This window comes from Syngnathoides biaculeatus, chromosome 18 (assembly GCF_019802595.1).
Source record: "Syngnathoides biaculeatus isolate LvHL_M chromosome 18, ASM1980259v1, whole genome shotgun sequence".
NCBI lineage: Eukaryota > Metazoa > Chordata > Actinopteri > Syngnathiformes > Syngnathidae > Syngnathoides > Syngnathoides biaculeatus.
Window position 1 is genome coordinate 12,644,338 of NC_084657.1, and position 23,586 is coordinate 12,667,923.

At 42.3% G+C, this 23,586-nt stretch overlaps 1 protein-coding gene across 3 annotated transcripts in view; it reads left to right on the forward strand.

Annotated features, from left to right (window-relative positions):
• The window catches only part of sgcd (sarcoglycan, delta (dystrophin-associated glycoprotein)), a 141,106-nt gene that overhangs the window by 43,990 nt on the left and 73,530 nt on the right, over window positions 1-23,586 (forward strand). The window contains exon 3 of one of the 3 annotated variants that reach the window (XM_061803392.1): window positions 9,052-9,222. In XM_061803392.1, coding sequence (XP_061659376.1) covers window positions 9,121-9,222 — 102 coding nt within the window. In that variant the 5' untranslated portion in view covers window positions 9,052-9,120. Of the gene's footprint in view, window positions 1-9,051; window positions 9,223-23,586 lie in introns of those variants that run through there. The other 2 variants (XM_061803393.1, XM_061803394.1) reach the window with 2 other exon arrangements.

Here is a 23,586-nt window from a genome sequence, read left to right on the forward strand (position 1 = left end):
TTTTAAGGGCGTTTTCTACTTGTATTTTTTTGCTATCTGCCAGGGGGCCTGGGTTTACTGGAATCGGTATTTCAAAATCTGATGTGATTTTTAATACTACCTGATAGTTCCTCTTGCTATACACTAGGGTTGCCTTCTGAACACCTGTCTCCTCGCTGTTGCAAATGTTTTTTTTATTAGCTCCAAGGCTTGTCGCAACTATTGCGACAGTGGCCTTTTGCCCCAATAGAAGACTATCTCATCAGCACTTCCCTGTGTGGGTTCCCGTGATATAGTTCGTGTCACCTTGCGACGCTCGACTATGCATCCAGGCTGTCCCCATCCTGCCCGCGTCGGATACGTCCAAATTCCAGATAACGCTCTTAATACCCTCACTCTCCACAGCCTCAAACTCCACAGGCATCCGTCTTATATATATTTTTTTTTGTCAGCTGGGCCTTTCTCCGGCAGATAAATGTAGCCCGGATTCAGGGATTAGCCTCTTTTCAAAGCGAATGCAAACCTCCCAAACTCAGAGTTGAGAAGCTGGGATTTTTGTGAGGGCAAAGCTATCCCACCAAGCTACACGGCGGAGATCACTGAATACTTTCAGTGACACCTGTTTTACATTGGACTGTGCCTTTCACTCTTCTTGAGTTCATAACGAAGAGCACCATGTGCCGCAAAACAAGTGGCTTCGATGATCAAAACGTGCGTTATTTTTTCACACTTTTGTCTGCTGATGATATGAGTGCACAGTAATCCCTTGTTTTTAACGGTTAAATGGTCCCAGAACCACCCTGTGAAAAGTGAAAAACCACAAAGTAGCAGGGGATGTATGTATATGTAGGTACCAGAAAGTTTAAAATATGTAAACAGCATTTGTACTTTGCATATTTGAGACAAAAAGAGGTATTTACTTCAATCTTTAATTATAAAACCTTATAAATATATCCAATATTCTAAATGTATAATTATAAAAACTTACTGTATTATATCACTGTATAGTTACCATTCATCACTCGGAGATTTCTGCTGGAGTTCCCACGTGGGTACCATAATGTTTAAGCAACAGTACAGCATTTATTCTTTGCCCACTTGAGACAAAAATTACAACACTACAAGTGTCTAGATAAACAATAATAAAATGGCATTTTTATTGCCGTACAGAAAGTCACAAACAACTCGAACGCGTGATGTCTTCTCGTGTAGTGCCGAATGTCCACGGTGCATTGTTGTGACGTCACCTCCGGCGCGCCACTGTTACATCACTTCCAAATCACCGTTTTGGGGTCCCCTCCTCACTTTTGTTCACGAGGAGAACGTGGAATGTGTCTCTCTCACCGTCTCCAACTCATTCAAGCCACATCTCCACGAATACTCTTTATTTACACAGCAAACATGATAAATAAAGCAAACATGCGTCGAAAAGCAAATGCCAGTTAATGTAAGCAGATTAAGCATAACAAAAGAGCATTAAAAATAAAACAAGAGAGCAAATATGAGAACTTTATGTACAATTTATTAAATGCAACACCCTATACAAGTATACAACCGTCAGCCATCAACACAATTGCTAAACTTGACAGCTCGCACCATATTGTCGCACACTTTTGAAATTTTTCAACCCAACCTTTGCTTGCCGGAAAGCCTCATCCTCGAGGGGTTGAATACTTCATTACAGCTTCAAGTTGTTTACAACATCATTCTTTGTGTCAGGCCGCTGATCACGCCACAAAAGCTAAACTTCTGCAGTCTGTCATCATATGCAAAAGTTTCACTTTTTTGACGATCCATCAGCTGTGTCCCCTCCTCTTCCTCATTGTCCCCAGGCCGTTTTTTTTTTTGCATCCGCTGTCCACAAAACGAAAGGAGCTTCATTTTCAAGCAATCCTCTCATTTTGCATTTTTCTCTTCAGCTTGGGTATTTCGGCAGCAGCTTTAAGATCAAGCACAAGCTCTTTGGATGCATTTTGAACTAGAGAGGTTATGCGCACAGACTCAACAGTCATTGAAGCTGTTGGGTGGAGCTTCGATGATGCCGCCAGTCAGCTCCAAAAGGTGGATCTGGCCTTTTTCTAGCTTTGGCCTCGTGATGTTCACCATATACCGGACTGAGGCTCTCTACTTTGCTCGGTGAAATTAGTAAATCGAACACTCAACTTTCAGGGAGATGTAAGGAACAGTTTGTGACACTAGGGTACATCACTGATGATGATGTGTTCAGGCGCATCAGATGTATTAACCACTTCTATTTGGGGTTATTTCCATAAATTCTTGTGAATTCCCTTGGAAAGTGTCCAGATTTGTAAAGTAACTATATTGACCGGCTTCTTCTTTCCCTCCCATCTGACTCACTCGTCTCCTCCGTAGCTTCCATTGATTCGTCCGCTGTTTTCACCCCCTTTGTAAACAGACCTTTGGAGACCTTTCGCATGGCGCAACTAGACCATTCGCGCATGCGAAACGGGAGGACATGTTGACATGTTACCTTTTTCCCAGGCCGTATCTCCATCTGATAGTAAAGGTCAAGCCATGACTGAATTCACACTGCGACTCCTCAACGCAACACGCGACGTAAGTGCGTCAGGAATAGGACTGGCCCGTGGTCCCAGGCAGGAAGGGCAAGAATTCAACTTTCATCAATCACAAGAATCAATGAACTTAAAATGGGAAATGATGATTTCCCCTTTTCTATTTCGTATAGTTATAGTATTATAATTTCTGTATTTTGATTTTCTTGTTGAATTTAATAAAATAATAATAATTGAACTAATTTCCATAAAATTCCAAAATTGGATATCTGACTTAAAAACAATTCAGTGATTTTGATAGACAATCATTATTTTCAATTGAGACTTTTTTTTAGTAAATTACTTTGGAATTTCTTTTTTTCTTTTGCTCAGCAATCTCTCATTTTTAACGTCCTGTTTTACTTTGTGATGAGAGTTTAAGTTTTTACAAAAAAATCACATTGTGTTCTGATGGCTCCATGTTGTGCGACAAATGTCGTTTTGATGTGAAAATTATTGGATGTCTTGCAGGGAGCTTAAAAGCTAATCTATTTATTTTTTTGATTATTTTCTGAACGCTTTCAGCGAGTCTGTCTCGCTGAGCGCATCTTATAATCATCTTGGTAACCACAGAATCAAGGCGGGGAACTTGAATTTCACTACACTAGAAAATCAATTAAGTCTCCCGTTTATTAACTATAAAGTGTGGGAGGGAGTCGGCTGCCAAATGCCTTGCCAAGTGCTGTTCTCCAATTATGTGCTCCCATGAGCTTATACTGCTAGATGCCCTGCATTGTCGCCAGGTGCGACGTCCACTCGAAGGAATTTACGCCAGTGCCTCGCCTCAAATAGACTCCTCAATATTTTTCCTTTCGAGTAAAAATCTGACAATTGAGGCCAGGAAGTAATTGTCTACTGTATTGGCTTACATCTGATTCCAACATATGCCACGGTAGGCATGTTAGAGAGTGGTGTTTATTGGATGGAGGCTTTTAGTTGTACGGATACAGATATGGGGAATAATAACCAATGTTACACGTATACTATTTCGTCTATCCAAAGTTATGTCACGTGAATTTTGAGTTGGGAGCAATGGTTTGTGTATTTATCCAAAGAGGATTATAAGCCTAGTGGAAAAAGTGTCGGTGTGGCATCTAATCAAGTGCCTGATTCTAATTTCAGCTTGAATTTGTCCTCAGGGTCTGGCTAGTGCTGCTGTTTTGGTGAGCGAAAGAGTTGAAACTGGACTCGGTAATTAAGTTTTTATTGCATTTACAATCAGGCCGACAAACTGAGATAATTCCAGCTGCCATGTTTTTCATGGTAAAGTGAAAGACTCTATTTGAGGAAGGGGTTTATTTTTGTTCTAACGAATTGAATGCAGCATCCGTAATGAAGGAGCTATTATGCAGCAACGTCCTGATATCGAAAAGTCAGGGTACTATTTGAGCGGGGCGGTTATTTTTTTTTTTGTAAGCGTAACGCTACACCCAGTGACTAATTAAGGTGCATCGTCAATTAGAGGGATACGATTAAACTAAAAAAAAACAATTAACTAAGACAAAACGTTATTTCTCATGGCGGTTAAAGTTTATTGAAGGGAGGCGTTTGTTTTTCGTATGTGGTATGAGACACTCTGTGACTAATTGGGGAATGGACAATTGACAGTTGGTGTAGTATTTCCTGATGGACAAAAGGCAGGTATGAATTTGAGAGGTCATTGTGACGTGGCATCAATTACAGGAACACTTACCCTTACACTGGGACAAGTTTATTCGTCTCGAGGGAACGACTACCGAGCAACCATCTTGAGGGCCTCTCCACTCGCCACTCGAAGCATAGTATTATTTTTCAACCTTTAGGCAGTGTAGCTATTACTTTAGAAGGCCGCCATTCAGCTAATGTACACACGCCAGTCGAACGTAACATGACCGATACGGCACTCCAGATGTGAGTGGCAGGACGTGAACGGGAACGGATGAAGGAGATTGCCACTCAAAGAAAGAGAGCTTTAACCTTTACCTTTACATTTTTCCGCCCCCCATACATCCGTGCCTTCATTAATTTCAGCGAAAGAGTGACACTAATAGGCGCCAGCTTGCGATGGCCACCGCCTACCCTCTCAATTAGACAGAGCGGGCCGGCGTGCGCTCATTCTGCAGTTGTGCACGTGAAATGCAAACTGTGTCGATGCGTCCCCTCTAATTGTATCGGCCGACTATCAATTGGAGTCACTTTTTTGACAACCTGGATTAGAATTAAGGCGCTACTGCATGATATTCAAAATCCATAATTTTCTCATGTATGGTCTCAGATAATACTCAATGATGTTGGGTCATCTGAGATAAGGCGTTCATTAGGAAGGAGCCCTTTATTTGTACAAATGTATTTTGCAATAATATTAATATTCTGTATTTGCTTCAAATCGTGGGCCACTACTTTCATAGATATGTTTCAGTTAATGTGTAAAATAAAAAAAAAAGTGAAAATCATAAAAGCAAGTAACTGTAAATTGTCCCTCCTCCAACACTTGCCGTGATTTAATTTATCACGACACATCGGTCAAATACACACCTCCCCTTTCATCCTCATCAGAAAGTAATAGCAAGTAACTGAATCCCGGTGCCTACTGCGTTTCAAATAATTGGCACTTAGAGAAAACAAACACCTCCCTGAAAAAGAGATCGCCTCCCCTTTTCCTCTCACCAGGAAAGAGTAAGCGCATGCATCTGGATCGCGTGCCTTCCTCCAATCGACGGTGTTTCAATTTGTCACTGGGTGGAGGAAAAATAAACGCCTCCCTCAATTAGGAAACCTCCCTGTTCTGCAGGTATCAGGAAATCATAACAGCTATTAAATATCGTCATCACAGAATAGGTAGTAGAAGCAATAACGGGTAGTAACCTTGAGACAAATAAACCCCTCCTTGAAATAAAAACTGGTTGTGACAGAGTTCATAAATCGTATTAGTCCAATAATGTCCTTTTAATTGAGACCGTGCCGCTCTTCGTTGCCGTTTGCACCGTTCCACCCAATAAAAATGAACACCTCCCCGCAATAGACTACTCGCTGAATTATGGTGTGTATTTCATTCTCGCGAGTTTGCTTCAGACATCTTAGAAGGTCCATGCAAATCACCAACACACTGAGTTCTCGAGTAATTAGCTCGAGAGTTACCCCCTCGTTTTGCCGTCTTCACGCCTCCCCTTTGTGTAGACTTTATTTTTCTTAGCATGGGGGGAAGGCCAAGTAAAGTTCAGAAGCAAGAAATTTGACTCCTCCTCCTCCTCTGTGGCGCCGCATGCTAATTTGAAGAGCAGTAACCCGAACTCACGACCCCCGCTCGCAAACGGTGTTTTAAATTTCAGCCCGCAGCAGAGCGGCACCACCCTTCGTTAACCTGCCTCGACCTGCTCGTTAATTCACACTCCAGCTCTAATTAGCCGCCGCCGCACGTGCATGCGTGTTTCGCCATGTATGTGCGTGTGTGTGTCAGTGTTTTATGCAGAGGAGAGACAAAATAATTCATAAACTAAGAGTCAAGAGATCGGTTTCTATCAGCAGGACGCAGTCTGAGTCGGTTGGGGGTCGCTTTTAGAAAGCCACGGATGTCAATTAAAATGAGGAGCAGCTGTTTTGGGAGACGTTTTGGAGATGATGGGAATCAGGAAATGTTCAATTTGTGCTTGTGTGTGTGTGTGTGTGTGTGTGTGTGTGTGTGTGGTGGTGGGGGGGGTTGGGGTTACTAAAACTAAGTATTCAAAATTCACTGTTGGGCCCATGAAACCATTTTTTTTTTTTTTTTTACAATATAAACTACGAGGGGCAATTGTTACAGCATTTATGGCATCCATCCACACATGATCCCAGCCGCTTATCTCACTTTTTAAATTGAGCAACCTAACCAATTACAGTTTTTGACACTATTATAAGTGATTGAGATTTTTTGCCCGATTGGATGAATAAATTTGTGTTAAAGTTGAATTATAGCGTGCTTTACTACCCCACATGAAAGAGTTCAGTTGGAGCAATAACCCCGGATCAGTCGTTTGATTTTATTTTCGTGGTCGTCGTTGACTGGCAGCATTGTTTTTAGCGGTATAATGCAGATAGATTATTTTTTTAAGACCCTTTAGAATGTCCTAAGATGGAGACCCCAAAAGGAGCACCAAAATGCCTACTATATAAAAGCATCAACTTGTGATGCAAAAACTGTTTGTCTCAGGTTTTTGTATGGTGCAATACTGTAGGGCAGGGGTGGCCAACCCGCAACTCACTTCCAAATCACCGGTGTGGTGCTCCCTCTTCACTTTTCTTCACCAGGAGAACGCGGGATGTGTCTCTCCACCATCTCTGTCTCTTTCTAGCCACCTCTCCACGAATTCTCTTTATTTACACAGCAAACATGATAAACTAACGATAAGCAAACGGCAGTTAATGTATGCAGATTAAGCACAACAATAGAGCGCTATAAGCAAAACAAGAGAGCCAATATGAGAACTTTATATATATTAATGCAACACCCTATACAAGTACACAACCGTCAGCCATCAACACAATTGCTGAAGTCGACCGCTCGGACCATTTTGTCGCACTCTTTTGAATTTTTCAAACCAGCCTTTGCTTGCAGAAAAGCCTCGTCCTCGAGTTGTTGAATAGGAGTTGTGATGCAAAAACTGTTTCAGTCTCATGATTTTGTATAGTGCAATACTGTTGGGCAGGGGTGCCCAACCCGCGGCTCTTTGCCTCCTTTCGTGCGGCACTCGTGAAGGCACGAAAGCATATCGAAGTTCTGCTCATGTGGATGCTTTGCTTGAGTTAATTACGGTTGCTACGGGTATTTTAACAACAAGATCAGTGTGCGTGTGCATTGTTCGATAAGTGAGATGGGACTCCGCAGCGTGTACAGCTGTCAGGGTGAGAAGTAAAAAAAAAAAAAAAAGTGGGATGGAGACTGAGGAAGAGTGCCTTCATTGTTCTCACCACTCTTGGTCAACTGCGCAATGAGAGAAGGCAGAACTGAACCTGAGCAGGATGACGTCGACACGCAGAAGACGTCCCTGTGGCGTCTCCCGACCATGCTCACGTGCCCGCAGCAGGAAAGGTTAGGATGGTATTTTTGAAAAACCGTCATGTGCATTTAGTGAAAATACCTCAAAGTTTCCCAGTTGGATGTTGATCTTTGGAGAAAATAATTTGCCAATTTCACCCTCGACATGCCCGCACGGTTAAACAAAAATATGTGGATGAACGGAACATTTTTTAGCTTTTTTTTTTATTTTATTTTTTTTTGCTGAACAACAAGCCACTCATTTCTATCAGACATCTATCGCATTTCACAGCCTCAAATCTTCACCTCGGCTCACTCCACGCAAACTTCGACCTGGAAAGTTAGTCACTTTTGAAAAATCACACAGAAAAGCAGATGACGTTTTTAATATAAAATAATCATGCATCCAGAGAGTCACGCTTGCATCATATCAAGTGGCCTTGGACATTGCAGGGGCTAAAAAGCCATACAATGAAGGGTAATTTATTAAAAAAAAAAACCTTTGTGGTGTTGCTGAAATCTTGTGTCCTGAAAACAAAAATCTTAAAGAAATGGTATCAGAACTTCAACTGTCCTGCCACACCGAACTGAAAATATCGGACATTAGCATGGCTACTAATTCACAGTTGCACCTGGACCTCCAATCATGTGAGTATTTTAGTATTCCATTAGATCAGAATTATGGGATACGAGACAAGACTTGGTTGAACTGGTAGTTTGTCTGTTTGAGAGAGCACACAATTTTTCATTTTTTTTTTTTAATTAATTGCTCTGGGGTCTTGGTACTCTGTAGGAGTCGATTTTTCTTGTCATGTTGGTGCGTGTGAAATTTATAATGTGGCTGAGCAAAGGTTTGTGTGTGTGAAGAGGGAATGATGTTGGTGGCTCTTTGGCGTATCGCAGTGTTTAAAAAAAAAAAAAAATGACTCATCTCTGACTGGTTGGCCGTCCCTGATGTGGGGTGATGCATTGCTTAAAAAAAAAAAAAAAAAAAAAGAGGTTCTAGAATAGCTTAATGGCATTTCCATTCATTTGAAATGACTTCAGTTCCAAGCTTGGTCACTGAAGTAATTAAATGATGAAGTCAAGGAACCACTTTACAAAAGTCATTTTATGTCTTATTCTTGTAGTTTATACAGAACAGTGACCCACAAAATGGTTGGAAAAATCCTTGTAGGAAAAAAAATATAAAAATAGCTGCAGCATGACTTTTGGTTGTGGATTCAACAGTAAGCCAATAAAAGTTCTGATGCCACACTTTTTGTTTTTATAGTCAAATGCAGCAGCGTCATCACAACAATGTCACCGCCGGTGACTAATTTTCTAATTGCCGTTGTACTTTTTCTAATATTCGAGTGGCGCCTGCAACGTTGCTAATTGGCTAAATTACGGTCATTTAACACGGAAAGCGCCAAGCCCGATGACCGCTCTGGGAGTCGCCAACCTGCCGCCGAAGCTTTTTTGTGGTGATTTTTAGTTTTGTTTTTTTTTCTTTCTCCCCCTCAAAAGCGATGACGACTGGAGACAAGCGGCGGTGGACGGCGGAAGAGTCATAATGACCATGTGGCCCCTAAGAGGATGATCAGTTCAGCGGCGGCCCGCCCGGATCGCTCTACCGCTTCGTCTCAGGTGATTACGGAAAGCCCGCCGGACGCCGCGTCAGCACACTCGCACGCTGAGGTAAGCTATTCTTTTTTTTTTTTCCCCCCCTCTTTTGTGGTACCTTTTTAAAAAAAAAAAAAAAAAAAAAAATAAAATAAAATAAAAATCCTTCCACTTGGGAGATATGCAGCTGATAGCTTACATTACAGAATTTCACTTCAAGAAGGGGACCAGATACCGGGTCTGGTACCGAAATAGTCTTGTATTTCCAACAAGGAGCAGTTTGGTAAAGTTAGTTTGGTCCGGCCGTTTGATGCATACGTAAGGCTTATTATACATATTATAGGGCGCATGCTAAAACACGCTAAACAAAAAAAAAGGTAATACTCAAATCTGAGTTTAATTCAACTTTATTCGACTGTTTATCAATACATTCACATTATATTTTTTCTTTGTAATCCGCTGGCAGTTGCTGCACCATTACGGACCTCCTTGAAAGAGTTCGATCTTCATGTCTTGTGCTAACGTTATTGCCTTCAGTCAAATGCTGACTGCAGAGACGCTTCTCCCGGCTGTTTTTTGTTCAATAATCGCTTGTCCATGTAACTTTTCTTACCGTGGCCGCCTCGCTTTGTTCCCGCAAAAGCTATTTCTTCTTCGTATCTTGGTGTAGTTCATTTTCTCGATTCCTCCACATCAACACAATAGATGTTGGATTCTTTTGCGGCTCCGCCATTACCGTTTACAATCACAGAAACTGATAGCCATAAATGTTGTTTGGCAGCATACCGGGTAGCAAACCTACCGGAGATAAGCGTACGTATTGCGTAATTTTGTCTGATTGGTTTTTCGCTGCTAATGTACGCAGTGTGCGCGTTACGTCAGTGTGTCAGCGGAAAATGGTCATACAGAGCGCTTAAAGTCGGACAATATTAGATTTTGGAACTCCATCCACAAAAGGCGCATCGCTGATTTTTGAGAAAATTAAGGGCTTTTAATTGCACCATGTAGTGCAGAAAATTTGGTCGTCGGTTCAACCCTGAAATAGTGTTTTGAGAAGAATTGTCAGAGCGCTCTATTGATGAGTTGAATAGTATTCATTCGACACTCGAGTTCATATGTGCACCCTCATTTATTAGGTGCGCGTATAAATAGTCATTTTCAGCGGCAAGGACAGGTCGTTTTCCCACTTCTGATGAATTGAGTCCATGCTGAGGCTGAAGTGTACACTTAACCTTTTCCCCTCTTTAACTGCCCATTTGTACTTTTGACGATTTTCTATCTTTTTGGACCAGTCCTTACCGCTTTCCAAGTGGGACAAACACAAATTGCATTCAGAGGCATTCTGTTTTTAATCTTCAGAGTGCCTGCAGAGACAAAACTGTCTCAATTATATCCATTATTGCCACCATCAGGGGCATAAAATTCACTCCGGAATGATGGTTTGAATCACCAGAGAGTGAATATTGCGGCGATGGAGCCGCCGCGCGCGGTGCCTTGTCGTGCGGTCGAGCTGCCGGCCAATTCGACGTCATTGAAATAATTAGTTGCCGCCTCGTAACCGGGCAGCAAACGGCCTCTCCAGTGAATAAAGCCAAAGGCGCCAATGCACTGCGGCGTAGTCATCTCACCCAGGCACGAAAAAGAGATTTCTCAGGTGCCTCCCGAGGCAAAAAAATAAATAAAAAGGGATTTATTGAAATCAAACCAGCAGGGGCAATATCCAAATCTGTCACATCTGCTAGATTTGTAAGCGTGGCTCTATCGGGCTTCGTTTTATGGTGTAAACACACACACAAAAAAAAGTAGAGATTGAACTGGCAAAAGCATTTAGCATATGTTGGATGCTGCAATTGTGTTTACTGCTGGTAACCCTAAAAGACATTGAGAATGTTTCCCCGCTTATCTGCCATTAGTATTCCGCTGCCAGTCAAATGGCACCCATTTGTTGCCGTAGCGGTGTCAAGGAACTACGCTGGGGCTTCACTTCCACATGTCGTCGCCACTTCCCTGGAAGAAAGTGTTCAAATTCAATTGCGCATGTATGCAAATTCGGGGGAAAAAACTAAACCGTGTGGTCTCGATGACACCTTGGGAGCATTTAGCCGAACAACAGCGACTGGAATTCTCCTCGCCAAACACGAGAAGAATTATAAGTGCATTCGTTCGGAATTCGGAGTTCTCAATCTACACCTTGGCAAAAAAAATTTAGTCATGCTTTTAATATTAATTTTAAGTCTCTCAATTGCATGAAATCGGTGGTTGATTCGAAATGTCTCGAGGCGTCCGTCATGACTTTTCATTTTCTTCGGTGGTTCAACTCTGTTTCTGGTTCATTGGAGGCCATCCCATCTGACTTCTGGCGAGGGAGGCGGGCTCCACCCTATTGTAAAACTCATACTGTAAAGCTATAATCTGTAGTAAAATGCTGCATTACTTCCATCGATTTGAAGTATCACGATGTTTGATGGTGGAGAAAGTAATACCTTTTTCCGCACACCCACCCATATCTCCTGGGTTTAATATTTACTTGGCGTGTCTGGGGCAACTTTTCGCCACGCGAGCACAAATGCCTCAGAGCGGTGTCCATGTTTCCAGGATCCGACTTTTTTTTTGTTTTTTGTTTTTTCATACTTTTTCCCCGAGTTCCCGCTTCATATTTTATCGCCGTCTTCCTAAAAGCGTTCCGGCGACAAAGCCGCCGAGGGTTTTTTTTATTTTTTTTTATTTCGTGAGTCAAAAACGTTTTGCTCAATGGAAGTGGAAGGAAACTTTTACCGACTAGATGACGAAAGAAAGCTTTTGGTAAATATTGATGTGACTATGTGCTGGGAAGTGAAAAATGCTAAAGTAGGTTTGGTCGAAGTTTTGCGATATTCTACATAACCAACAGTACAACATGGGTTGGTTAATCCAACAACAACAAAAGGTTGTATGTTGTGTGTAATAGTGTATAATACAAATATATTCTAGAGTGGAGTTTTGAGTTATGGCTGTAATGCGTCCCATGACTCTCTTTGTAACTCAAAACATTCATTTGAAAACAACACATTACTTCTGTTTCTGTTTCTGAAATCTGTCAGGGGGACGGCCCCGTGGCACTGCCCTGGGCGGAGCTGCCTCTGGCAAAAATCCGACACCTACGCCGTGTGGGCGCTTATTAGACCAGGCATTTAAGCCTTGAGTGTGTCTTCTGCATTTGCCAGTTCGTTGCGTTACTGTGTATTGGATACTCCTATCGTGCATGAGTACGCAAGCCTTGTGTAGCAGTGATCCTGTGCCCCTATACTCTTGTTCACGTTTCCAAGTTTTGCCTCATAGCCATCAGACCTTGTTTCACTTTTTTGGACCTTGCCTTTAGCCTTGCGTTTTTTTGTGCCTCTGCCTTCTCGGACTACTTAGCCGTGTATTACTTCAGTTTGCAGTAAAACCACTCGCAACATCATGCCCTTGTCTCGGAGTCCTGCATTTGGGTCCAGTCCCTTGCTGCAGAAATCCCATTTTGTCATTGAAATGAATGCAAATGCCCTTCATCTGTCACAACCTCGTAAAACCTCTTTTTTTTTTTTTTTTTTTTTTTTTTTAATAGAACTCAATGGCACGGCTTTTGCTTCAATTCCCTGAACAATGGGCAGCTCTTTCTGGTCCATGCGACTTTCCTGCCTGGGGGACGTATGGCAAATTAATTAAACACGGAGAGGTCAAAACTCCTCAGTAAGCCCCTTGTTATAATATTTAAGAGGGAGGCGGTTGTTTGTTTTTTTTGAGACTGCATATTGAAAAAGAGTTTTCTGAAAGTTTTGCAGTTTTTGACAACTTTGCGGGATTCAGTTTCGCCCTCTCCGTTTTGACAGTGATGGTGAAGAAAGGAAAATGAGTGGTGGTTTTTGCATATGAGTCTGGGCTGGAAATAACGGCAGCTGATTTTGGCCCAGAACAGAAGCCGCTCCCCATCCTCTGACCTTCTCTTATACATCCTCCTTTTTCCACGCGTTGATTAAAAATAGCTCTGTGACGACCGATAAAGGAGCCAAAAATAAAAAAAGAAAACGCCTTCTGTCATTTTAATGCACTCCCCCTACGTGCCTTCCTGCAGAATAATGGGCGCCTGAAGAGTCCTCCCATGGGGCTTTATTATAATTGGTACATATGTGATGTCACACTGCCACTAATTAATTGTTCGGTCCGCTGACCACCACGCGTTTCTCTCACGGAGCAAATTATTTAGCATTCTGACCTTTTCCTTGAAGAGTTACAGACGCACCGTTTTAGGATATCTTCAAGACCCCCACCATCCCGCCATTGTTCCTATTGTTGAAGAAGTGCTGCTTCTTTTAAGAAACGCTTCATGATGAAAATTCTCTGAAGAGAGCAGAGCGAGGCCGCTGCCGCTGGCACTTTGTATTTTTGTGGCAGCCGATCATCTGAGAAATGGTCTATTTTAGCAAGAATAAAGCTCGGAAAGTGAGAGATCAGAGTCTCTGGACCAAAACGTTTCGCGTCCGGTCCTGGTTTGTGTCAAGGCTATTCGTCTTTCCAACGGTAAAAGCTTTTTAGAAATCCTTGATAGGCGCTTTCATGCTAGCATTTATTCACTTTACCCTTTAAAAGCTTGAAAAAGTGTGAAACGTACGACAAAAGCTTGAAAAGAAGAAAAAAAAAAACCATTTGGAATTGAAATTGAAGATTTCCGCGTCTTTCTGACCAGTCGTAATTACTGTACGTGATTGGATATTTGGACTTTTTATTCAAAGAACTGCGACTGTATTGCAGCGAAATCATTTTGCCGAGGTCGCTTTTGCAAGCCACGTGGTTTTCTTTTTTTTTTGTTTTTTTTTTTTTCATTTCAGATGTTGAACATTCATTTGCAGGTTATCTGCCAGTGACTTACAGATATCTGCAACCATATTTTTATTCCACTCCAGTTCAAGATCTACAACTTTTTCCTGGTTAAAACTTGTCTTCAAATATCAGCAAGCTCATCGCTCTCAGCGTTTGTCTACCAAAATGTTGAGCAATGGCTGCCGGCATTTTTTTCCCCCACTTTTATTTTGTGGAAGTGCAGATGAAATCTTACCCTATTTTATGGTTGCTAGGTTGTTTAAAGAAAGCCTCTGGTAAATTTTGGTTCTAATGTAGGGTGGGAAAGGAAAGACGGCGTTTGAGCAAAGTTTTTAGGGTTCCAAAATCCTCGAAAGCCAATTTCATGCTGAATCTATTCTGTTTTTCCTATAAAAACTCATATAGAAGTGTAAAATTTGATTTGCTCTGATGTTGGGTGTCGAGTCCCCGCGTTTAACGCAGAGTCAAAACACCATTAAGTGGTAAGGGTGTAATAAAAGAACCTTGAATTTTAAATTGCGAAACGTTGAAAGAACGAGATTAAGGGTGAAGCTAAACACTGACGTTGGAAGTAGCCCTCTTCAAATAGTTTACGATTGTAACGTGTGTGCATATTTTCCAGTGGAAAGCTTGTTTCAAATTCAACGTTTATTTTCATTGCGAAAATGAAATGGCTGTGGCTATGTGGCCATTTATCGCCACAACAGAAATGCTTTCAAGAGCAAATCCACAATGTAGACGTGTTCCATCAGCACAAAGCGGCACTGAGGTCGCAACCTTCTGAAAACATTTGTACATATTACTGAAATAACCACTGAGGAAAAACGTATCCTCTCGTGATCACAAATATACAAGATAACCTTGAGCCATGTGCTGCTTCACCAGGTTTTTAAATATAATAATGCGAGCAAAAAAAAATGATTTCACCTTTGTCTAATACAGCCATGTCTTTGCTGTCAAACTAAACATGACACAAAATCAATTACAAATTGCATATTTCAAACAAATTAGGGACACGCCCTAGCTTAATGTTAGCGTGCAATGGAAAACACTACTGGCGTGCTAACCATTAGCATGGATACCGTTATAACCTGCTCGATTGTTTGAGCAAAAAGGGGGAAGCAACACAAGTAGACAGAAATCACAATACTCAATACAATACTTTTACTTTCAGCTTGTCCCATTAGGGGTCACCACAAAAGCATGTCATCTTTTTCCATCTAAGCCCATCTCGTGCATCTTCCTCTCACTCACTCACTGTCCTAATGTCCTCCCTCTCAACATCCATCAAACTTTTCTTTGGTCTTCCTCTCGCTCTTTTGCCTGGCAGCTCCATCCTCAGCACCCTTCTATGAATATACTCAGTCTCTCTCCTCTGGACATGTCCAAACCATCAGTCTTCTCTCTCTCACCTTGTCTCCAAAACATCCAACTTTGGCTGTCCCTCTAAAGAGTTCATTTCTAATCCTATCCAACCTGCTCACTACGAGCGAGAACCTCAACATCTTCATTTCTGCTTCCTGTTGTTTCTTCAGTGCCACCGTCTGTAATCCGTATATCATGGCCGACCTCGCCGCTGTTTTTATAAAGGCCCTTCATCCTAGCAGAGACTCGTCTGTCACATGGAACACCAGACACCTTCCGCCAATTGTTCCACCCCGCTTGGACCCGTTTCTTGACTTCCTTACCACACTCTCCATTACTCAGTACAATACTACTCAATTTTTTTTTTTTTTTTTTTCCAATGCAGCCTTCTCTTTACACATGCATTTGATAAAGAGGGTGGCTAACTGAGACGAATCTTCCTAACGGTAGATTTAAATATCGTTGAGCGCAGGAAGGATTTCCAGCTGAGTTTCCCGACGCGCTCGCTTAACTGCTGATTCGCCGCTCAGACGCCGACCCGCCCGTCCGCACAGACTACAATGCGCGACGCACACTTTTTTGCTTACAGAGCAGCTGCTTGCCGAGCGAAGGGAAATACAGCGGTTGAATTATTAAAGAAATCATCACGTCCCAGGCTTTCGTGCTGATGTGGAAATCGGTAATGAGGCCGCTGGAGATGCGTCCATACGTTGTTCGAGCGCGTGAGCGTCACAGTTTCATTCAACTCCCTTTTCGTCCCCGAGAACTGCTGCGTGATGACTTCTTTCATCATCACTATCGTCTCCACTTGTTCGTGATTTTATTTTTTTTTCTGATGGTAAAAATACAGTTAATAATAATTTTTAGGGCTGTTTACGATGATGCGGCATGCTGGCTCAGCTTGTAAAATGTAGGTCTCACAGTTCTGAGGACCCGGTTCGATCCCGCCCCCGCCCTTGTGGGCTTTGCATGTTCCCCCCGTGCCTGCGAGGGTTTTCTCCGGGAACTCCGGTTTCCTTCCACATCCCAAAAACACGCAACATTGATTGGACACTCTAAATTGTCCCGAGGTGTGAATGTGGGTGTGATATGTTGTTTGTCTGTTTCTATGTGCCCTGTGATTGGCTGGCGACCAGGTTGGGGTGTACCCCGTCTCCTGCCCGTTGACATCTGGGATCGGCTCCAGCACTCCCCGCGACCCTTGTGAGGATAAGTGGCAGAGAAAATGGATGGATGGTTGTTTACAATGAGAATAATCCCTCATTTATTGCAGGACTTTGGTTCGGGACCACTCCCACAACAGATGAAATCCTTCAAATAGCGACCACATTATTAGTTTTGCATATTTTAATGCTCTATGAACCTCGCCACACGCTTATTGATCTCGTTAACACTTATATGTGCGTGTTTGTGTCCTTGTGGACAAGAGGTGGGAGGGGTGATTTTTATTTCATGTAAAGCGCAGATATCAAACTCAAGGCCCCAGGGCCAGATGTGGCCCGCCACATCATCTTTTGTGGCCCGTGAATGCAAATCATGTCTCCTTCATGTTTCAAATTGTCTTAACGTTTGTCCTTTTTTTCCCCCAATCAAGCCACATTTTTAAAAATAAATGGAACAATAGTTGAACAAATTAAGCAAATCGTTTTCCTTAACTTTGTTTGAAAACTAAAGAGGCAAAAAAAATTGTGGTACTTTTTGCAATAATTTCGCAGCCATACCAGGTTTCGAAGTTGAAACCATAACTACAGTCGAACTACAACGAAAATGAGTCTTATTGTAATGGACTTTAAGTTGCGTTTGATGTTGGAAGCGATGTATGAACAAAGTTGGATTGATTGATAACATTCGATCAAGTTTATCCACGGCAAGCGTGACTTTCATGAGTCTCGCTTTCCGCACTGGCAGGAGAAAATGACCTTCCCCGAAACCGTTTCTCCTGTAGCATGTCACACTAACGAATACCTACGAATATCTGCATTATTTATAAGCTGCCTATCATTGTCCCACCCCTTCCCCCCACACCCGCAGGCGACGTCATCATCATTATCGCCGCCCGACCCTGATCCGAGCATTTCCCAACCCTCCTGAGAGTCGTCCTGTTTGTCAGTCTGTGAGGATTTCTTCTTTAGACAGCAAACCGGTTCAGGCTGAACCAGCTACGTGCAAATTCAGCTGAGTTCACGGAAAAAAACTTTCTCTTTTGATCAGTTAACTGATTCCATTTCAAAACTTTTCTTTTGCCACAAAATGGCAGCAAAGTACTACTTTTGTCGAAACGAAGCTCCGCCACTCACTCAATACAGTTTCTTGGCACCAAGATGCCACGAAATGTCAGAAAAGCACTGCTTTTGTCAAAGGAAAGTCCTCAGCTCACTTCAACCTAGTTTTTGGGGCACCGTGACACCACAGAGCAGTATCAAAGCAGTAGTTTTTTTTTTTCCCCCTAAAGAAGGACATTAACTCACTTCAATATAGTTTCTTGGCACCAAGATGCCACGAAATGTCAGGAAAACACTGCTTTTGTCAGAGGAAGGTCCTCAGCTCACTTCAACCTAGTTTTTGGGCCACCGTGATGCCACAGATAGTATCAAAGCACTAGTTTTTTTTTTTTTCCTTCCCTAATAAAGGACATTAACTCACTTCAACATAGTTTCTTGGCACCAAGATCCCACGAAATGGTGGCAAAGCACTTATTAGACAAGGATGTGGCCTGACTAAATGAATTTCTTTTTCTAAAATGAAGACTCCCCTGCTAAAATATTTGCCATTTGCAGTTGAGTCAATAAACACCACCATCCATAATGGATTGTCATGCCCAACACAAGACGAATCATTTGAAATCATATCTGCTTGTTTAAAGTGTATTTTAATGCGTCGTGCACGACACGGAGTACAAAATCCTCCTAAATTTTTTTGTGAACAGACGCAGCTTGAGCGAATTCGTGTCTGTTGATGGATACGTTGTTGTTGTTGTTTAGTTTACATGACAGACGCCCATCGCAGAGCAAACAGATAATGGAGCTTATGCACCGCACACACACGCATATGCAGTATTCATCTTATCGATAGGCTGCAGCTCACCTCAAAACAGTTTTTCAGAGGATGGCATATTATTACTTCTATGCATAACACCTGAAATGTTACTTTTTCTCCCAAAACGGCAGACTCACACAGATTTGAGGTTCGACATTCGCTCAGGGCTGATCCCCTGCTTATTTGCATTTTTTTTTTTTAATGGCAAAAACGATGACCATCAATTATTCACAGATTTATGCTATTCGTGGTCAGGCGTTGTCCCTGGCCTTCCTGAATAGTGGGGGGCCAGTGTATTAACTTTTGCAAATGGAGTTTTGTAATGTTTTCAGCTTTACTGCTTCAAAATCAACAATGACTTTAAAAAAGAAGAAATATAAAATATTAAAATGAGAAAAATGAGTAAGCATTTTTTTTCTAAGCTTATTGACACTAACTGTTGCGGTGTTTGTCATTCTCTCATCTCTTTAAATGATTCATTGGCCTCTTGGGTCAACATCGTGCACGCGTGGATACGAGCTCCCAACTGTGATCTCTGCTCTTGTTGCAAGCGTCGCTTCCTCCTCACCTGGCTCTTCGCCGCCGTTTTGGATCAGTCAACGAAAACATTTAAAGAAAAGCCGTTCCGTGGGCGCTTCGGTCGGTTGGACTGGCTCGAAAATGTAGTTGGGTGCAAAACGCTCGTGCCGGAAGATCCTTGTAGCTCGGCTGTTTATTTTACGCCAAGATGTCATTGTTTCATGAACTTAGAAACTTTGAGCACTACTTCCCTGCTGAAAGTGACATCCATCCATCCATTTTCTTAGCCGCCTATCCTCACAAGGGTCACGGGCATTGCTGGAGCCTGTCCCAGCTCTCAATGGGCAGGAGGCAGGGTACACGCTGAACTGGTTGCCAGCCAATCCGAGGGCACATGGTGACAAACACCCGCACAGTCACACCTAGGGGCAATTTAGAGTGTCCAATGCATGTTGCATGTTTTTGGGATGTGGAAGGAAACCGGAGTGCCCGGAGAAAACCCACTCAGGCACATGGAGACCTCAACTCCACAAAGGCAAGGCCAGGATCGAACCCTGGACATCAGAACTGTGAGGCCGACGCTTTACAGTTGTGCCACTGAAAGTGACATGTTATGGAAAATTGATAATTGGGGAATTTGACTGTTCACACACATGGGTTTCTTAGTCTAGCATGCTTGTGAATGCCACTAAGGTGCCCCCGGGAGGTTTTTAATGTTTAATAAGTGAACGACTGAAATTAGTTGTTTTATAGGTTCCGTTCATGAATGGGTACATGCTAGATGCATGGCGTTGATGCTTTGCTGATTATTTTGTTTGTATTGCGGGGGTGTCAATTATTCACATACTTTCACATCCATTTTTGATGAAACTGGGGGAGGAAATGACACTGCGTAAATGTCGTCAGTCTACAGTTTGTAAAACGATTTCAATTTACTGTTCGCTCAAAAAGAATTCAATGCCCTGCAATTGCCTAATCCACTGGCAACAAAAATGAGTACACCCCTGAGTGAAAATGGACATCCCTCCGCCTAAGCCAACTTTGTGCTTGCGTTCCTGTGTGTGATCTTTTCCAAAAGTCTCTCTGCCTATGAAATATGAATTTAAAACAACCAAGTCAATCTTTTGTTATCCCCTTGTTTTTGAATTGTTACGGGAATTAGGCGGATTTATGTAATACTTCTCCAACATGTTTTTTGCGTGTGTGGGTTGAGCGAGGGGGATGGATATGATGTAGTATCATGCGACGGCGAGCATACGGCATGAATCACAGCAGCGTGTCATTTCCCTGCCGGCCAAACTCAAACATGTAAAATGGTATAAATGAGTCCCACAGCTAAATTACGCTGACGTTACCCTGAAGCGCACTTTTTTTTTTTTTTTTTTTTCAATGCTCGTGTTGCAGCGCCCCAATTTGTGTTGGGTCACGTGACTTAAGTTAGCAAGTGGCTCCAGACGGGAATACATTCATCCGTCCATCCCTCCCTGCCTACGCTAATGAATAATTGCATCAAAATGCTAATTTGGGATTGGCTATGATGGCATGTTTATTCAGCGTTGAATACTGGCAAAGTCTTGGTTGGGCGTTGGCAATGCAAATGAGTTAAATTGGGTTAGTTGGAATTTTCTCTTACGTAAAACATTTTAGTGTATGAAATATTCATACATTCTAATACAATTATTTTTCAACAGCTGGAAGGAATTTTTGCTCTGTTTAAATCTGAAGAGCAAGCAAGCAGTGTTGATGCCAAAATATTTGTATATGTATATATTTTTTTGTAGCGTTATTCTTATACAGTGATTACTTTTCCCTCGCGAAAATGTAATTATTCTCATTATTTGATGACATAAAAATGTTTAAATACTTTTGTAATATTACAACTATCTAATTTTTTTTATTTAACAGCATTTTTTTCATTGAATTTTTCTTTGTGAAACTTTACAATATTAATTCCTTTAATTGTAACTTTACTCCTTCCTCTCAAAATTGTGACAATCTTTTGACATTACTCTCTAAAGTAAGATTACCATTGTAATTTTACTCCAGTTTTTTTATCTTGGAAATATTCTGGTAATACTAAATATTTCACATTTTAATTGTATATATTATATTATATTATTCTTATGTATTATTAATATATTATGTTTATTATATATATTATATTATAGATAATTAATCATTTAATTTGCTCTTTCGTCTTCTACTAACTTCAGTAGATCAATAAATCGGGATCTGATTTTCAGAATTGTTTTTACTTTATCTAAATATGAACTTTATCTTGTCAAATGACTCCATTTCCAGAATGCAAACACTTTTTGTACTATTATGACTGGTAACAGTTTTTTTTTTCCACGTAATATTACAACGTTAGTAAGTAACTCTCGTAAAATGATTTAGTCTGACAATTTTGCATTTTTAAAACTAGACAGAGATGCCTGAAAAGTCCCTTTGCGTCTCATTTTCTCAATCTGTCAGACAAACCTGTCCTCTAGTTTTTGTCCACTTTCTGCCAAATTTCCACACTAAACTCGATAGCTTGATGACGGTAAATTGCAAAAAAAATCAACTTTTTTTGTGTGTGTGAGGGTGGAGCACAGCAGGGAAGTTACTGACTCAGCATAAAGCACAAAACAATCATAAGTCAACTACAAAGCTGAACCAAGTGTGTGCCTTAAGAGGTGTACCGGCGACCCCCCCCAAGGAACCCACCTGTACTTCGCCATTATCGGGGCTCGCCCACTGGGAATGCTCGGCTAGCGGTGCGGGACCCTAGTCTGCATCGAAAATGTAATTTTCCCGGGAGTTCTTTAATGTCAACCCTCTCGGCTCTGTTTCATTGACTCGCTTTTGTCTGCTGCGATTCATCATCCGTCTTTCTGGCAAAACTCCCTGACGGGAACAAAAATGGAGAGCGGCGCTTCCCTGCCGCTGTATTTGGCGTCCTCCATTGGAGCGCAGTGACGGGGTTGCGGTGGGAAAAAAAAAAGGCAGTTTTGTCGAGGTGGTTTAGACAGATTGCATCGTGGGTCCTCGGGGATACGAAGCTGTAGTGTTTGGGATCGAAAATGGATCAAAAGAAGCCGCAGTTTTTGTTGATGCAATCCAGGACGTAAGAAGCGGAAAATGTCACCGGTACATACTGAGGCCTCTCGTCGGTAAACCAAAACAAAGACTTTTGTTCACGCAGTTCTCCAAATAAAAGGCAACGTGTGCTTGCTTCCAGCTGTTTGTCACTTCTTGTTGAACTTGACAGTAAAGATATGGATATGACAGGCGGCACGGTGGAGCAGCTGGAAAGCGTTGGCCTCACAGCTATGAGGACCCGATTCAATCCCTGCACTCCCCGTGTGGAGTTTAGGTATGATTTGTGAGTGCGACTGTTGTCTGTCTATCTCCATGGCAACAAGTTCAGGGTGTACCCCTCCTCCTGCCCGTTGACAGCTGGGATAGGATCCAGCACTCCTGTGACCCTTGTGAGGATAAGCGGCTAAGAAAATGGATGGATATGTATTTCCATGCCAAAATCTTCAGTCAAAATAATAGCAAGTCCAATGAAAGTATGCTAAATTCATGCTAACTTGTTCCAAATGATTATGCAAACTATATTTTTCCCTGATTGTAGCAAAAAGTCAGCAGTATTTTCAAGCCATCAACGCTTATCATTTGAATGCTTTTCAACACGCCTCCCAATGGTCACACTTTCAAATTATTATGCGTAACGTAGAGTTTTAAATCATTCCATCTGTTGTAAAGAACTGAAAGTTGCCATTTTTGTGGCTGGAGCGAGTCATGTTTGAATTCAAAAGCAAAGTCTGCTAGCTCAATGCTAACTTATAATGTGAGAGAGCATGCACAGGCTAATGAAATTTAGCATCATCGTAGATGTCATATTAATGACAAACGTTCAAACTCAAAATTGCACAAAAGCAGCAACACAAAAATATGGAGCATGCAATGGAAAATACTTGAACACTGAAGTCTTCTTAATAAGGAGTAGATTTGAAACTCGACATGAAGGATGCGTCGTATTATGGAAGAATATTTGAATTTTTGTCTAATTCAGCAGGAAGCAATCATTGTAGAAGAAGTCATGCAGTTTTTAGGGCATTCTTCACCTCCGCCGTCCCCCCTCGTTAAAACTTGTAAAACACCCCCCCACCCGCCCGTCATGCCGCGCAACCTCGGCGGCGCTCGTTAGTGTCGCCACCACCCGTAGCTCATAATTAACGGCAAACCGGCGCAGCGCTGCGCCGCACCACACCTCTGGCTTTCCATCAGCACCCTCCCCGTGTTCCCGTCGTCCTGGTCGGCAAATTACCTCGCGAGCCTCACAGGGCGGGAAAGTGCGTGTGTGGAGGGGGGGTGTGGCTTTCATTACACGGCCAGCAGATGGCAGGGGTCCCGAGGTGGCGCAGTGATCATTAACCTGTCGGGCTTGTCTCCGTGCGCACCCTTGTCGCTTTCAATTTGAAGCTCTTCCGGCTCTCGAAGCGCGCGGGACAACTGTCGCTTTGTTGTCGTCGGCATGCGGATTGTCCAAGGTCGTCGGGGGCGGCGCGAGCAGGCGTGGGAACACCTGGCATTGGGACTTGGACTCGTGTGGACTTGAATCACTCTTTTTTGATGACTTGGTTTGACAGGAAAGAAAAACATAAAATAAATACTAAGACTTGAGATTTG